General features: G+C 41.6%; 1 protein-coding gene across 2 annotated transcripts in view; it reads left to right on the top strand.

Annotated features, from left to right (window-relative positions):
• Positions 1-16,586, top strand: part of LOC110501525 (G protein-activated inward rectifier potassium channel 1) — a 29,357-nt gene extending 12,771 nt beyond the window's left edge. For both annotated transcript variants that reach the window (XM_036958895.1, XM_021579168.2), the window contains exon 3: positions 14,364-16,586. In XM_036958895.1, coding sequence (XP_036814790.1) covers positions 14,364-15,001 — 638 coding nt within the window. In that variant the 3' untranslated portion in view covers positions 15,002-16,586. The remainder of the gene's footprint in view (positions 1-14,363) is intronic.
• Positions 16,587-18,314: the final 1,728 nt, after the last annotated feature.

The following is an 18,314-nucleotide window of genomic DNA, read 5'->3' as shown; positions in this document are numbered from 1 at the left end:
TCGGGACTTCTGTGGGTTGCACATTTTGTGAATACTCTGGTTTCGGAGTGCATGTTTTGCAATATGGGATTTGGCCATATCTCCACATTTGAGATATCGAAACGAGTAATTGAAAGAGAACTTATGGTTACTTGCGTAACCCTGCTTCTCTGATATTATGAGTGAGATGTCTCACCACGTTCCCCTGCTCACAAGAGCGTGAGGAAAAGAAGCATGCTTGAGAATTACCGGAGGGCCGGAGAGTGGCTCCTTTTAAGGGAGGTGAGGCTCTCACTTCATTTGCCACTCTACCAGTCTGTCCCCAACAGAAGCTTTTGTTAGGTCCTCCCGAGAGTAGGCGATCCTTAGCGAATCCGCCACATGTGAGATATCGCACTCTTAATATCAGAGAACCGGGCTATGCAAGTTTTGCGAGGGCATGGCCTAAAAGCAAACAAAGTTGTGTGTCTCTTTTTTAATATTTTAATTGTTGTAATTAGATATTAATAGTATCCACATACTGCATTATGATTCAACTTTTCCATTATAATCTTGAAAGTAAAACAAGCCAAAGAGGAGTTTGTCGTGCACAAAGAGTAGCAGCAGAATAATGAATTCAGAGAAATGGATACATCTCATGTAGCAGATTTGCTGAGAAGTCAGAGGCATGCGTTGGTCTGAGGTAAATAGTGTCAGAATGGAGCTTGTTATTACACACCACTGTGAAAGGATAGACAAGGACCCTGGAGTAAGTGACCATAATTCATTCCGAATGATCACACTCAGAGCATGTCCGTCATGATCCCCGCTCTCCATTCCGCCCCGCACTCAAGCACTCTGCGGTTCAAGGGTTAATGTGGGTTCAGCCGGGGGAAGTCGGCCTTCTAAGCAGGTGAGAGCAGGAGTCTCCGATTAAATCTAATGTGCCCAGGGTCAGAGCACGGCAGAGTCACCCCCCCCCCCCCCACGGGTGCGCTGATAAGACACTTATTTAATAGCCTTCTGTTCTCCAGTGGTTTACAGGGTTTTTTATTAATTTGTTTCATTTAACTTTTTTATTTTTTATTTTAATGACCCGTCTCACGCATTTCATTGCATTAAGAAGCCGCGTTGAAGCTTGTTTTTCCAACGCAAATGTTAATTGTGATTAGCGACCAAATTTAGTGAGATAATCTTTTTGGAATGTCATTTTTTTTCTCAGTTTACAGTATAGAACATACACTCGGTAGTACATACAGTACTGTACGTCTCATGCTGGAATTCTAACTCAGTTGAGGTACTGTAATTTCTGTAATAGACTAAATGTATATTGTGTCGAATTGCACATGACCAGTTTGCATTAAGAGATATATCCACTTAGTGACAGCGTACTTTTGTCTACATTTGTCCCACTGTGAGAGAACGTGTCGATTCCGACAACACACTGGGGAGCTTCACCTTTCCTGAAGATATAGTAATTGCACAAGGAATGGACTCCACATAATGGGCATTGGGTTGAACCAGCTATGACATGGAGGATTCTTTATCTCGTTTCCCAAGGGGAAACAAGCTTACATTGTGTCTTTGGGGATTTGTCAGGTCTCTGTAATAAATCCTGGGAGGGAGGGAGGAAGGGGTGTGGCGTGGCAGACATGGGCTGAACACATTTGGTGACGCTACTAGAGCCAAGGTAACAATCAGGCCATGATGCGGAGAGCCGTCACTCTACTTAAGAGTTGGAAATGATTGTCTCTTTCTCTCCAAGAACTTGCATGTGTTTTGGAATTAACATGCACGTCTAATAATAATGTATTGTGTATAGTAATATTACCAATGATACTGTTTAGTGCCTACCCCCCAAGAAAAAAAGATTCCAAAAGGACTATTTGGCTGTCCCCATAGGGGAACCCTTTTTTGGTTCCAGGTAGAACCCTCTCTTGAAAGGGTTATACCTAGAACCAAAAAAGAGGGTTATTTAAAAGGTTACCCTATGGGACAGCCCAATAACCATTTTAGTTTCTAGATAGCACCTTTTTATTTCTAAGAGTGTATAAAGGGTCAGTTAAATGGTTGATTATGATATCATGCTGCTCCTTTTGTCACCCAGAACTAAAAGGGAAAACGACAAAGATCTTGGCTATATGAAAGGAAAACGACAAAGATCTTGGCTATATGAAAGGAAAACGACAAAGATCTTGGCTATATGAAAGGAAAACGACAAAGATCTTGGCTATATGAAAGGAAAACGACAAAGATCTTGGCTATATGAAAGACTCACAAAGGATGGGTGGGCTAGAGCTTGGTCAAAACTGACTAAAGATGGTGGCTCCTCAATAACCATATGTTATCGTTGTGCTCTGCTTTTAAAAAAAATATATATATATATAATATTTCTATCATACGCTGGATAGGTGTAGTGAAATGCATAGTTTTACAGGGTCAGCCATAGTAGTACGGCACCCCTGGAGTAAATTAGGGTTAAGTGCCTTGCTCAAGAGCACCTCGGCAGATTTCCACCTTGTCAGCTTGGGTATTCGAACCAGCGACCTTTCGGTTACTGGCTCAATGCTCTAATTGCTAGCCTAGCTCTCAGCGTTTTGGTCACTGTGCAACATTGATTGATAGTGTCTGAGTGTCCCTGAAGTGCACGTTAATCGATCTAGGTCTAAACAGACACAGCCACATTGACATTTTGTCTTTTGGATGCGCTTCTAGCGAGACCATCCTTAGGGGGATGCGTGCTTTCTATTTCAGTCCCATTGACATGCTGTGGGGTATTGGACCTCACTCAAACCATAGTGAGAAAACACAAGCTTAACTGAAAATGCGATATCCCTTTTTAAATGGCCACACTCCGAGTGTGATTTGTCTGCCCACCATTAGTTGGTGTTTGGCTTCAAGGCTATCGATCGTGTGCCCCTCTTCCTGCTCCTCCCTCTCCTACTCCTCACCCACCGTACCGTCACCACCAACACCCTTTCCTTCATAATGTCTGTTCTCCCCCCCCCCCCCCCTGCTGCTTGTTAATGGTCTTACTGTTGTGTAGAGCCGTATGTTCCTGTGCCTGGTCTGTCACCTCACCCTGTGTAGAGGCTTGGCAGGCAATGACACTCTTCTCTCGCTCACACACACATCCTCTGCTCTGCTCCTCTCTGCTCTGCTGTTTACCTCCACACTGATGTTATTGCCTGAGTATTCTGGCTCCCTCAACACCCATCCCCCACAGCAGTACATTTCTACACCATTTTTTCTCCGGCAGTATATTTCCTTCTCTGTATTTATTTATTTATTTATTTATTTTTGCGCACATTTTGCCTCGGGATGCAACCTTAACAAATTGATTGAATTCTTAAATAGCATTACAGCGGAGGAATTTTTGTATTAATCTACAACGAATCAAAGAGGGAAAAAAGCAGGCCTCTAAAAGAATACCGTGTTTCATCTCAGTGTACCGTTTGATGGCGGTCACCATAGCAACAGATTGTCTGTCTTAGAGAGGACTTGTGCCCATAACAGATGTATCTGTATCAAAATGAGCGAAACATTTCTCATATCCTCTAATAGACACAATTTGTTGTGGCCTTTCAGGCGTTTCATGGAAAAATGTGTATAATCAGTTGTTAGGAACCCAAAGTACCGTACTCAGCACAGTATTATTGATGTACTGTATGTCCTGTGAATTCAAATGTTCCTTCTCCATTAAAGACGACATCTCTTGGATGCTTATTCCCTCTCTCTTTTGTCAGTTGTCCTCCGTGCTGCTCGGGCTCAGTGCCGTCTCTTTAATATTTGATACCACTGGGCCAAAAAGCAGTCAAGCAGGGATGTATTCTTCTGCTTTTCTTCAACAACCTTCCACATGATGCATTGTTAGTTAGCTGTTGCTGCTCACCGTTTGGTAAATAATTCAAGCATTCATATGTTAATGTGATTTGTTCACAGAAAATAATCTTAACGGTGCAAGCATTAGAGGGTTGACTCGTGATTCTCTGTATTCACTGTCCAGAGCGCTGATTCACAGTCTTGCTTCTGCCACTGTTTCCTTCACAGATAATGCTTCTGTCACGCCCTGACCTTAGTTATCTTTGTTTTCTTTATTATTTTGGTTAGGTCAGATTGTGACAAGGGTGGTATATGTGTTTTTGTCTTATCTAGGTTTTTTTTGTATATCTATGGGGTTTAGGTATTGTCTAGGTAAATGTAGGTCTATGGAGGCCTGAATTGGTTCCCATTCGTTTCTCTGATTGGGGATCCTATTTAGGTTGCCATTTTCCATTTTGGTTTTGTGGGTTATTGTCCATGTGTAGTTGCATGTCAGCACTTGTGTTATATAGCGTCACGTTTGTTTTGTTTAGTGGGTTTCATTCATTAAAATAAGAATGTAGGCTTATCACGCTGTGCCTTGGTGTCCTCAATATGACGAAGGTGACAGCTTCAGTTGCTTCTAAAGCCTGTATACTGTGTTGATAGCCATATTCTGGTGAGTGAGGTTGCATGGAGGAGTGTTTGTTGTATGCGTAAATGATGTTATGCTGCTTTTAGCGATTACCATTTCCTACTGATTCGGCACACACCGAGGCGCGAACTAGAGGTCGACCGATTTAATCGGAATGGCCGATTTAATTAGGGCCGATTTCAAGTTTTCATAACAATTGGTAATCGGCATTTTTGGACACCGATCATGGCCGATTACATTGCACTCCACGAGGAGACTGCATGGCAGGCTGACTACCTGTTATGCGAGTGCAGCAAGCAGCCAAGGTAAGGTGCTAGCTAGCATTAAACATATCTATAAAAAACAATCAATCTTAACATAATCACTAGTTAACTAGACATGGTTGATGATATTACTAGTTTATCTAGCTTGTCCTGCCATATAATTGAGGCGGTGCCTGTTAATTTATCGTTGAATCACAGCCTACTTCGCCAAACGGGTGATTTAACAAGCGCATTCGTGGAAAAAAAGCACTGCCGTTGCACCAATGTGTACCTAACCATAAACACCAATGCCTTTCTTAAAATGTGTACACAAGTATATATTTTTAAACCTGCATATTTAGTTAATATTGCCTGCTAACATGAATTTATTTTAACTAGGGAAATTGTGTCACTTCTCTTGCGTTGTGTGCAAGCAGAGTCAGGGTATATGCAGCAGTTTGGGCCGCCTGGCTCGTTGCGAACTAATTTGCCAGAATTTTACGTAATTATGACATAACATTGAAGGTTGTGCAACGTAACAGGAAAAACTTCTTACCTGGGAATATTGAAGACTCATGTTAAAAGGAACCACCAGCTTTCATATGTTCTCATGTCCTGAGCAAGGAACTTAAACGTTAGCTTATTGCACTTTTACTTTCTTCTCCAACACTTTGTTTTTGCATTATTTAAACCAAATTGAAAATGTTTCATTATTTATTTGAGACTAAATTGATTTGATTGATGTATTATATTAAGTTAAAATAAGTGTTTATTTAGTATTGTTGTAATGGTCATTATTACAATTAAAATAAAAAAATTGGCCGATTAATCGGTATCGGCTTTTTTTGGTCCTCCTATAATCAGTATCGGCGTTGAAAAATAATAATCGGTCGACCTCTAGCGCAAACCTAGGACCTCTGCCTTGCTGGAACACCTGACCACCCCCCTGCGTCTTACCAGTTGGCGACACGAGAAAAGCTAGCCATTCGCTGACACAAGTGGGGAAACTTCAGGCTGAGGAGTAAGTTTCACACATCCCCATGTGCTACACTTGCGTGCTTGCATGTGTTTGTTTGTGAGAGGATGTCTTACATCTGCAGATCCTTGTCTGTGAGAGAATGGAGAGGTCGGGGAGGAATTTTTACGCCCACCTTTCTCCCAGTGACTTGGACTGTGGGAGTCGAAGTGCAGAGGAAGGCTAATCTGAAAAACGGGCAATCAATCATTTGCATAAATATGTAAATGCATTGCTCAATTTGCATTGCTCTATTTTCCAAAGAGTGCAGGTGGTTGTGAGTGTTGTCAAATAAACTGTTTTCTGAAGTCAAATGTGCATGGATTTGTTGATATATAAGAACTGGATTGAATAAAACAGGCATCTATCTAAAGCCGGTATGCAGGACTCTGGTCCTTGAGGTGTGGAGACAGTGGAGTTGTGCCTGATCTCCAGTATACGACTGAGCCATGCAGCAAACAGATATAATCCTCTGCTCCTGTGGCTTCTATATCCTCGATAAGCTTACGTTCGAGACTCTCTGCTCCATGAATGCCAGTAAGTTTTGTGAGCCACCATCAAGCAGAAACTATTGGCAAGCTTCCCCCTAGTTTATGTTCCATTCCCGCCACCCAAAGAATCAATTGTATCTCCCTGTCACCTTAGCGACTTGGCTGCGTCTTGACTTTGTTATTTGAAACACAAAAGAGCTCAGTATTATCCTGCTGTGCTAGCTAGCTTAATTTACTCACAAAGTACTAGCTTTTGATAGACTCCCAAACATACAACCTCAGCGAGATCAATGTCCTTTGCCCTTAATACTCTCTCAATGGCAACACGTTATTGCATGAGAAATATAGTGCATATTCAATTTGAAGAGCAAAATTCCTTTGGTATATTGTAGATTTACCTGCTGTAAAAAGAAGGGAAATTGAGTCTTGTTTGCAGCTCAGTTTTCTTTACTAATAATCTGATATTTGAAAATAGTATGTGTTTTGCAGGGCTTTCACGCTTCAAATCCCGTCTATCTGATTAATTAAAGTTAAATATTTCGCAACATCCAGTTTAATGGCGCAACATCCAATTTATACAGAGAAGGCACGATATAAAGTAATGTTACCAATCTCCTGAGATGTCTCGAAAACAAACTGACACCACTATAGGTGTTTCTGTCTCTTAAGACTTGTTTGGATCTGGTATCACAGGAGGTTGGTGGCACCTTAATTGAGGGAGGACAGGCTGGTGGTAAAGGCTGGAGCGGAATTGGTGCAATGGTATCAAATACATCAAACACATGGTTTCTATTTGTTTAGTGCCATTCCATTTGCTCCGATCCAGCCATTATTATGAGCCGTCCCCTCCTCAGCAGCCTCCGCTGTCTGGGATAGACTGTGCTCATCACGCAGGACACATTACAGGGTATACATTAGAACATCAAAGAGAGGTCTGTACACAAAGCACAGTCTGTGTCCCGGAGAGGATGAAAGAGCCAGACAGACGGTACTAAAGGTACCTTTCACTGTGCTTATTAAATATGGTATTTGTAATATGAGCTCACGTCAATGATAAGGATAGGATTCGATCAAAACAAATACACTTTGAGGAGCAGTGATGTGCTGGAAAGGGTCAGGGGCTTACAGGCATTCAAACCAGTTCACTGTGGTCAGGAACTAGGGGCATAATGTATCATCCAGTATTGAGTGATAAAACCAGTGGTTTTATGGATGGTTGTTTTGATTGGGATGGCCGAAGACAGGAAATATACTTTTGTGTGTCCTGTAAATGCGCCACATTTGCCTCGAGTTGCACTCAAAGGTGACAATCCAAATAGACTTCATATAGTGTGTTTATGCTCACGTACCATTGGTAGATTTGGTTTCCATAGTAACACACCATTCCAGGCAGGTATGACAATTACGTGGTGTTTTATGCCTGTTGGTACACTACATGACCAAAAGTATGTGGACACCTACTCGTCGAACATCTCATTCCAAAATCATGGGTATTAATATGGGGTTGGCCCCCCCCTTTCCTGTCTTAACAGTCTTCACTCTTCTGGGAAGGCTTTCCACTCGGGACTTGCTTCCATTCAGCCACAAGAGCAACAGTGAGCTCGGGCACTGATGTTGGGTGATTAGGCCTGGCTCGCAGTCGGCACTCCAATTCATCCCAAAGTTGTTAGATGGGGTTGAAGTCAGGGCTCTGTGCAGGCCAGTCAAGTTCTTCCACACGGATCTCGACGAACCATTTCTGTATGGACCTCGCTTTGTGGCCAAACTGCTGCCACAAAGTTGGAAGTACAGAATCGTCTAGAATGTCATTGTATGCTGAAGCGTTAAGATTTTCCTTCAATGGAACTAAGGGGCCTAGCCCGAAACCATGAAAAACAGCCCAAGACCGTTATTCCACCTCCACCAAACCTTACAGTTGGCATTATGCCTTCGGGCAGGTAGCGTTCTCCTGGCATCCGCCAAACTCAGATTCGTCCGTCAGACTGCCAGACAAGTGTGATTCATCACTCCAGAGAACGCGTTTCCACTGCTCCAGAGTCCAATGGCGGTGAGCTTAACATCACTCCAGCTAACACATGTCATTGAACATGGTGATCTTAGTCTTGTGTGCGGCTGCTCGGCCATGAAAACCTATTTCATGAAGCTCCTGACAAACAGTTATTGTGCTGACGTGCTTCCAGAGGCAGTTTGGAACTCGATAGTGAGTGTTTCAGCACTCAGCGGTCCCGTTCTGTGAGCTTGTGTGGCCTACCACTTCGCGGCTGAACCGTTGTTGCTCCGAGACATTTCCACTTCACAATAACACCAATTACAGTTGACTGAGGCAGCTCTATCAGGGCAGAAATTTGAGGAACTGACTTGTTGGAAAGGTGGCGTCCTATGACGGTGCCACTTTGAAAGTCACTGAGCTCTTCTGTAAGGCCATTCTACTGCCAATATCTGTCTATGGAGATTGCATGGCTGTGTGCTGGATTTTATACACCTATCAGAAACTAATTTGAAGGGGTGTCCACATACTTTTGTATACAGTGCATTAGGAAAGTATTCAGACATCATACTTTTTCCACTTTTTGTTACATTACAGCCTTATCCAATATTGATTGAATTGTTTTTTCTTCTTCTCATAAATCTACACAAAATAAAAAATACGCCATAATGACAAAGCCAACGTTTAAAAAAATATATTTTATTTTATTTTTACAAATGTATATAAAGAAAAATATGAAATATCACATTTACATAACTATTCAGACCCTTTACTCAGTACTTTGTTGAAGCATCTTTGGCAGGGATTACAGCCTCGAGTTTTGTGTATAACGCTACAAGCTTGGCACACCTGTATTTGAGGATTTTCTCCCATTTTTCTCTGCAGATCCTCTCAAACTCTGTCATGTTGGATGAGGAGCGCAGCTACTTACAGTTCTTTTCAGAGATGTTCGATCAGGTTCAAGTCCAGACTCTGGCTAGACCACTCAAGAACATTCAGACTTCAGAAGCCACTCCTGCGTTGTCTTGGCTGTGTGCTTAGGGTCTTTGTCCTGTTGGAAGGTGAACCTTTACCTCACGATGTCCTGAGGTCCTGAGCGCTCTGGAGGAGGTTTTCATCAAGGGTCTCTCTGTACTTTGCTCCGTTCATCTTTCCCTTATTTCTGACTAGTTTTCCAGTCCCTGCCGCTAAAAACATCCCCACAACATGATGCTGCCACCACAATGCTTCACTGTAGGGATGGTTTCAGGAATTCAGGCCAAAGATTTCAATCTTGGTTTTATCCCCACAACATGATGCTGCCACCACAATGCTTCACTGTAGGGATGGTTTCAGGAATTCAGGCCAAAGACTTCAATCTTGGTTTCAATCAGAGCAGAGAATCTTGTTTCTCATGGTTTGAAAGTTATTTTGGTGCCTTTTGGGAAACTTCAAGCCGGCTGTCATGTGCCTTTTACTGTGGAGTGGCTTCCGTCTGGCCACTCTAACACAAAGGCCTGATTTTTGGGAGTGCTGCAGAGATGGTCATCCTTCTTGAAGGTTCACCCATCACCACAGAGGAACTCTGGAGCTCTGTCAGAGTGACCATCAGGTTCTTGATTACCTCCCTGACTAAGGCCCTCCTCCCCCGATTGCTCAGTTTGGCCGGGTGGCCAGCTCTAGGAAGAATCTTGGTGGTTCCAAACTTCTTCCATTTAAGAATGATGGAGGCCACTGTGTTCTTGGGGACCTTCAATTCTGCAGACATTTTTTGATAGCCTTCCCCAGATCTGTGCATTGACACAATCCTGTCTCTTAGCTTTATGGACAATTTATTTAACCTCATGGCTTGGTTTTTGCCCTGACATGCACTGTCAACTGTGGGACCTTATATAGACAGGTGTGTGCCTTTCCAAATCATGTCCAATCAATTGAATTTACCACAGGGTGTACTCCAATCAAGTTGTAGAAACACCTCAAGGACGATCAATGGAAACAGGATGCACCTGAGGTCAATTTCGTGTCTCATAGCAAAGGGTCTGAATACTTATGTAAATAAGGTATTTCTGTTTTAATTTATAATACATTTGCAAACATTTCTAAAAACCTGTTTTCGCTTTGTCCTTATGGGGTATTGCGTGTAGATTGATGAGGGAAAGCATGTATTTAATACATTTTAGAATAAGGCTGTAACGTAAAAGGGGATAAGGGAATGGGTCTGAATACTTTCCGAATGCGCTGTATATAGTGTAGCATATTATACTCATCTAAAACGCACAGCAAAGCTGTTTGGCTGTGTTTGATCATAGTCATATCACCTCCAAGTTTCCAAAATGGTTATGAAAGCAATTTGTCTGTAATTGGGGCTTTTCCCTATGAGTGAAAAGGAAAGCAACAGAGCAGCCTCTTCAGTGAGACTGTCGATGGCCTATAGTGTATGGATGCAGGAATGTACCCACTTATACCTCACCACTTTACCTTTTTGCCATGCTGTCGATGGTGCTATTACAAAATTGCTGGGCTTTCCTCCAATACGAGGCCGCTCAATAGGATGCAGATCAGAAAATAGAGAGCTACCCAACAGGGAACCAGAAGTTGATTATCTGATTTCAGATGAACTGTGCGATTATCCTTATGTGTGCCCATTTCTATAGATCACTGAATATGATTATGTTGCGGAGTTAATGGAGGAAAGTTATAATTTGGTAAATTTGTGGTAGAATTAATGGAGGAAAATTCTATTTGTGTTCATTTGTGCTAGAATTAATGGAGGAAATGTCTGTTTCTTTGCTTTAATAATCTCCTGTCATGCTCCGGGGCAGTTCTGTTGAACTTTGTCACAATATTTGAATATCCTCTACTGATTATTTTCCATTGAGTGGTGTGTGATATTGACTTTTAATATGTTCTGTGTGTCTCTGGCAGTCTTTGGGACGTGAGTCTTAGCCCACTTCTGACTAAAATAGCAGAGAGGCTCAGTTGGTAGAGCATGGCGCTTCCTACACCAGGGATGTGGAGTCGATTCCCGATTCCTGTCCTCCATGCACTTATTGATAAAGCCGGTGACTGATGTGGTGTACTCTTCAATGCCATCGGAGGAATGCCGCAACATATTCCAGTCTGTGCTATTAAAACAGTCCTGTAGCTTAGCATCTGCATCATCTGATCACTTTTTTTATAGACCGAGTCAATGGTGCTTCCTGCTTTAAGTGTTGCTTGTAAGCAGGAATCAGGAGGATAGAATTATCGTCAGATTTACCAATTGGAGGGTGAGGGAGAGCTTTGTACGCGTCTTTGTGTGTGGAGTAAAGGTGGTGTAGAATTTATTTCCCCCTCTGGTTGCACATTTAACATGCTGATAGAAATTAGGTCAAACTTATTTAAGTTTCCCTGCATTAAAGTCCCTGGCCACTAGGAGCGCCGCCTCTGGATGAGCGTTTTCCTGTTTGCTTATGGCTGTATATACAGCTCATTTAGTGCTGTTTTAGTGCCAGCATCGGTCTGTGGTGGTATGTATACATCTACGATAACAGGCACACTGTTATTGGTGGTAAAATTATACAAGAATTACTGAGGGTTTAAGCAAAATACCAGTGTAGTAGAAGTGTGCTTTTGCATGTGTACACCAATACTCGACCTTTGAGCTTACAGTATATGCCTGTTGGTCAACATGTCGTGTGACTATGCTTTGGAAGATTTTTGCAGTGTGACAAGTTCATGATACAAATGACTACAAGATTCCCTGCACTTAGCCTCAATTGGCTTCTCAACCTCAAGTCCCTATTATTACTGTGGACCCCAGTCATTGAAGCATATTTCCATATGCCGAGAGCACTCAGAAGTGCAGAGCGATAGGGCTGAAATAATGCCCAGAAAACCCTGACCGTACTCAATGTTAATAACTCTGTCACATCTGTGACTTGACTGTGGCTGTTAAAAACTGTTATCAGCGCATTATTCTATGGACCTTGGAAACTGTGGCAGAAACAAAGATGATCATAGCTTCCATTAAGATGAGCAATACCTCGTGTACCATGATCTTTAGTCTCTTTGACTGCTGATGCTTATGATTCATTTATTGCTGCCAGGGCATTATTACGCTAGCAATTAGTATATGTGGTATTTATATCAGGGCAACCACTCAGCTTTTAATGGACTTCAACAGACCTTCAAGAACACAAGTGCCTCCAGCTTTGTAACAGCTTGGATACTTAGTTAAAAGGAAATAGGAAGACGTGGCTCAGTTCAATGTTCTGGACTGACAGATGATAAGCCGTGCATCTCATCTCTGTTAGAATTTGTTTCTATTGATTCATGAATTGCGGGGCGGCAGTGCAAAACGCTGCTTTCAGCAGCCACGTTTTCCTAGGCATTCCGAAGAACAAAAGGTTTGCATGGAGCTCCGCGGAGGGTGGATTGATACACCGCAAGTATTCAGATCACGTAACAGTAATTACGATATAGCGTCTGCCGAATAACAGTGACGAGAGGGTTATCACTGAAGATGAACCTGTAACTTTTATGTAAAACAAAATTAATGTTGTTGCTCATTAATTCAATCCTCATCATTTGACTAATTGTATTAATTTGTTTATGGGTAAACTGGTGGAGTGTTTGTTAAGCATTGATTTCATTCAACGTCTCCAGTAACAAAAAAATAATAATGAATGCCTGGTGCTCATGATCGAGTGTATCTTGTTTCATCTATGGAAACAAACCTTATGAACTTTGAACTTTCCTTCACAGACCTTGACGGGCAACATGGCTGATCACACTGACCTTGCTAAAAGAGTATCCCACAAAGCTCTCTTATTTTAACTCCATCTTATCTTTTGTTATTGTATCTTCTTTTCTTAAAAGCAACTTTTAAGGAAAAAATTAATAATGCATGAAATCTGCTTTGGTCAGGCTGACATTCTTCAGGCAGCACTATGATGACCTAATTAACCACTTGTCATAGGCACGTTAACATTTTGAGACCGAACATGTTATGTAAACAGGCTTTGAATTGGAGGTCCCATACATGGTGAAGAATATTTGTTTCTCAAAAAGATATATGAGTTGTCGGGAAAGCCCATTGGACCCATTGCATCCTTATCTTTGCTAAGCCTCCTCTGGTCCGTCACTCAAGTCATTTGATTATCTTAATCTGCTCTTTTGTCGTTCCTAACCAAGGTTACGATGTGGACTAAATTGCCAAGTAGCTAAAGACCCCGGGTGGCTTAGATAAAAGACATCTTACTTATTTAGGAAATTGTTTTTAAAGTGTCTTAACATGATTCAGTGCCTCCGAAAATAGCAATTGTTTCCTTGTCAATGCAAGACAAAATGAAAACAGTATTTTAGGAATAAAGATGTAGAGGCATCTTGTTTATGTTGTACTCCGCCAAAGACAATGAATCCCACTCGTGTGCACTGTACTGTATGCATTATGTATTAGGTGAATGCTTGTAGTTTCTTATTTTCATGCTCCCGGTACTGTTGCTCGTACACTGATGAGAGCAAGGAGCTGGATTGATGCCTGTTGCAGAATGTGCATAAAAGCGGCACTTTTAGTAGTTGACTATTTTAGCACTGACATAGTGACTTTAAAAAACAAAACAATAACACAGGTAAAACACTGTGTGCGTTTTCATTTTGTTACAGTGGTTTGGGAGAGAAAATGGTTTAGTTATTTTTCTCATCAGACCAAATCTATACAGGAGAAGATTGCTGAAGGCAAACAGTGTTTTACATTGAGGCGCTTTTCATCTCAAAAGTAATCGCTGAATGGACTCCTTCACTCGCTCAGCTATCCTCTGCGTCGTTCTCAACCTACTGAGGAACTTGCTCATTAATGTTGTATGGAATCTGAAAATAAGTATTTTTTGAGGCCACTTTCTGTGTTTATATGTACTTATTCATCACGTCGGTTTGTGAGGGATATTGTTTGTTGAAGGAAAATTATCTTTGAGAAACACTTCACTCTTGTGACTGAGCTGAGGGCACTTCGTCAGCCATGTAATTGAATCAGGGTTTCTCTTTGATTCTGAAGTGTTTGTTTATATATTTGACTAGCATAGTGTTCATCTCCATAGCATTAGCCTTGTCTGCCTTGTCCACAGGCAATTGTGCATAATTCCCTGCATAGAGTCGAAGTCGTCAATTAAATTTCCTGAAATAAAGACATGGGAGACAATCAAGCCAATCATACATGATCTTTTTTTGTTTTTGTTGTTTTGTCTGTGTTCGACAGGGATGACTTGCCAAGCGAGGACTTCTTACACTGAGGACGAGGTTCTATGGGGACATCGTTTCTTCCCAGTCATCTCTCTGGAGGAGGGGTTCTTCAAGGTGGACTACTCCCAGTTCCACGCCACATTTGAGGTCAACACCCCCCCGTACAGCGTGAAGGAGCAGGAGGAAAACCTGCTCATATCCTCTCCTCTCATGGCCCCGTCCCTGTGCAACAGCGGCGAGGGGGGGAAGAACAGCTCCATGGACTGCCTGGAGACCCTGGAGGACAAGGAGAGCACCACCACCAAGCTGCCATCCAAGCTGCAGAAGATGCAAGGGGGCGGCTGCGGCCGGGACGGACTGCCCATGCCTAGGAAGCTGCTGAGGATGAGCTCCACCACATCGGAGATGATCTACCCCGGGAGCATGGGGGAGCTGCCCATGAAGCTGCAGCGCATCAGCTCCGTCCCCGGCGTCTCCGATGAGAAACAGGTGAACAAGATGGCCTCCAAGATCAGCTCCGATCACATCAGCCAATCCGTGGCAGACTTGCCCCCCAAGCTGCTAAGGATGCAGGGGGGAGGGGGAGTAGGGGGCCGAATGGACGGACACCTTCCCCCGAAACTCAGAAAGATGAATTCTGACCGCTTCACGTAGAATGGGCGACCAGTTTTAACTTATTACACCCCAACCCTTTATTATTTCTAATTTATTAAAGGACATGATTCTTATATTCAAGAAAATGTAGTATATAAATACGTACAGATAAAGTATACCTTGATAAAATACCGCAGATTTGTTCCTGGATATAAGTATACATGCTATGATGAAAGACAATGTATGATAAGCACAATCTGGCACGTACGATACACTAAGTGCATGTAAAACATAGTTTCTTTCATTTCTGGCATGACATTTCTAGATATATTATTTTACAGAGATGATTTGAGCAGGGGTGTTACTTCCTATGGATCTGAACAGTTGCACAAAGCCATATGGTTTACAAAATGGAAAACCTACACAACATGGGACTAATTTGCGGTGAAGAAGGGTACATACATTCGATTTGAGTTGGCTGCTTTTGTTGTTTAATGTAAAATTGTGTGGCAATGTTTCCGTTAAATGCATGCTACTTTTATTGACTTAGCTATACAAAGGTAATAGACACAGATGTTTAGCCTTAACTATATTACCTTGTTTCCATTTCCACGATTGTTCACAACTGTATTTTTGGGAATTTTCATGTATAGGATGATATTTTACCATGTGCAATTTTAAGAACTTCTTAGTTCAGCAAGCGTACTGTATGTTGCTGGATGATGCAATCTATATTTGAAAATGCATGATCCATATCATATGTTATATTGGAACTGGGCACAATCTTATTAAGCAACCTGAACTCACTTTTCAAGGTAACACTTATGTTGAAATCAAATAAAATTCAATCAAATGTATTTCTAAAGCCCTTCTTACATCAGCTGATGTCACAAAGTGCTGTGCAGAAACTACAGCCTTATAAGCACAACACTGTACACTGTTTATGGCAGTAAGCATTTATGGCTTTTTGACATAAATGTCCTGAACAGTACTGTAAAATGACTCTTTTACATGGGAGGAAAACAACTAAATCGATGGTCACGCATGCCTTATTGAACAGTACTGTAGTTTGGAATTTCAAATGATTATTCATTCTACATTTAATTCAACGAACATGTGCACCAAAATTTCAACTTAAGTGTTACTGCAGAAATATAGATTTAGAGGTGGACCTATAGCATATTTAGGAAAAAGTCACCACCTTTGTCTTAAGAGTCCATATGCTCCCTGTTTAACTAAAGCAATAATGTTATAATGACTATAATCTTTATATAGCCACAGGGTCTGCAGCAGCCCAGTAACCATTATATTTACCGAATCCATGGAATCTGGTTCAACTAAAAGCACCAATGATATTGTATGATCCTTATACTCTTCAGGAATAAAGATCTAAGATCAGTTCTTGACACGTTGATTTAATAGGACACGGGTAGCTAGCTTTTTGTGGACACTATCAAACAAATAAAAAAGCTTGTATAGATGACAAAAACATGACAAAAGCCCTACTTGTTATGGATATGACATATGGTGCATTCGGAAAGTACCCAGAACCCTTCACTTTTTACAACTTTTGTTACGTTACAGCCTTAATCTAAAATGGATTAAATACATTTGTTCCCCCGTCTACACACAATACCCCATAATGACAAAGTGAAAACAGATGCAAAAATGTGGGGGTAAATTTATAAAAAATAAAAAACAGAAATACTTTATTTACATAAGTGTTCAGACCCTTTGTTATGAGACTAGAAATTGAGCTCAGGTGCATCCTGTTTCCATCGATCATCTTTGAGATATTTCTACAACTCGATTGGAGTCCACCTGTGGTAAATTCAATTGATTGGACATGATTTGGAAAGGCACACGTCTATATAAGGTCCCACAGTTGACAGTGCATGTCTGAGCAAAAACCAAGCCATGAGGTTGAAGGAATCTGTGCCTCGACACAGGAATGTCTGCAGAATTGAAGGTCCCCAAGAACACAGTGGCCTCTATCATTCTTAAATGGAAGAAGTTTGGAACCACCAAGACTCCTAGAGTTGGCCGCCTGGCCAAACTGAGCAATCGGGGATGAAGGGACCTGGTCAGGGAGGTGACCAAGAAACCAATGGTCACTCTGACAGAGCTCCAGACTTCCTTTGCGGAGATGGGAGAACCTTCCAGAAGAACAACCATCTCTGCAGCACTCCACCAATCAGGCCTTTATGGTAGAGTGGCCAGACAGAAGCCACTCCTCACATGACAGCCCGCTTGGAGAATTCCAAAAGGCACCAAAAGGACTCTTAAGACCACGAGAAACAAGATTCTCAGGTCTGATGAAACCAATATTGAACTCCAATTTCATCAATATTGGAATAAGGCTGTAATGTAACAACAATTTCAAAAAGTCAAGGGGTCTGAATACTTTCTGGATGCACTGTAATAATATCTAAAGGTATGTTTTGAATGTATGAATAAGCACGACTGGCTTTATTTTATAAAGTGACCTAAAATGGTTTATTATATACAGTAAGTCAATGCAGTATCATATCAAGCTTGCCATTGGATTAAGTCTGTTCTCTATCCAGAGATAAGCTTTAGTTCAGAATCTTAAATAAGCCTATGTGACATGGATCATAGTATCAGAGCTCCTGGTGCCATTATCCTCAGTGCTCCTGAAGTGTAGACTAAATCCTCACAATGCACCTTAAATCAGCACTTACCTCAGCTGAGCCAATTTCCCTTTGCCATCAAGGAAATCTTTGCACCAGGTGCTATTTGCCTTGATCATCTGCCCTCAGAACGCCAGTGTCGCTGAGATCTCTATCCATTAAAGGTTTCATAACTGCACCCAGAATAACTGCACCCACACTGTATTCCTTGACTTACTGTATGTGAACTTTAAAGACATACATCTTTGTCACATGTTCTCTTTTTCCTACTGTAGGAGAGGCAGGGTAATAGCAGAAACTCTGACTTATAATTCTGCTCAGATGTGTTGGTGGAATTAGAATAAGCAGAGCAATACGAATTGAATGGCTCTGCTGATGTGTCTCTCCTTGTTTCATTGACATTGCCTGTATCTGTTGGTACTAACTGTAAAGAGGGTACTACAATAAAATGCAACATGCTTGTTGATATCGGAAGAGTTAAACATGTGAAGGCGTTATGGAAATGCTTTTTCATACTATATCCTGTAAAGTGAGGCTGCCTATTGCAAGGACATTGCAGTTATTAGCAGCTGATTATCCAAATAAATTACATTTAGAACTGGCTGGTAATGCACTTAAAATGACTAAATTCTCCAGTTGCATCCATCTGCGGTTCCATAGAATCCAAACAGAACTAAAATAAACACCCTTCCTCCATCTATTTGTTTGCTAAATAACATAAA

This window comes from Oncorhynchus mykiss, chromosome 22 (genome assembly GCF_013265735.2).
Source record: "Oncorhynchus mykiss isolate Arlee chromosome 22, USDA_OmykA_1.1, whole genome shotgun sequence".
Classification (NCBI taxonomy): domain Eukaryota; kingdom Metazoa; phylum Chordata; class Actinopteri; order Salmoniformes; family Salmonidae; genus Oncorhynchus; species Oncorhynchus mykiss.
Note: the sequence above shows the minus strand (reverse complement) of the source record. Positions and strands in the feature narration are given on the sequence as shown.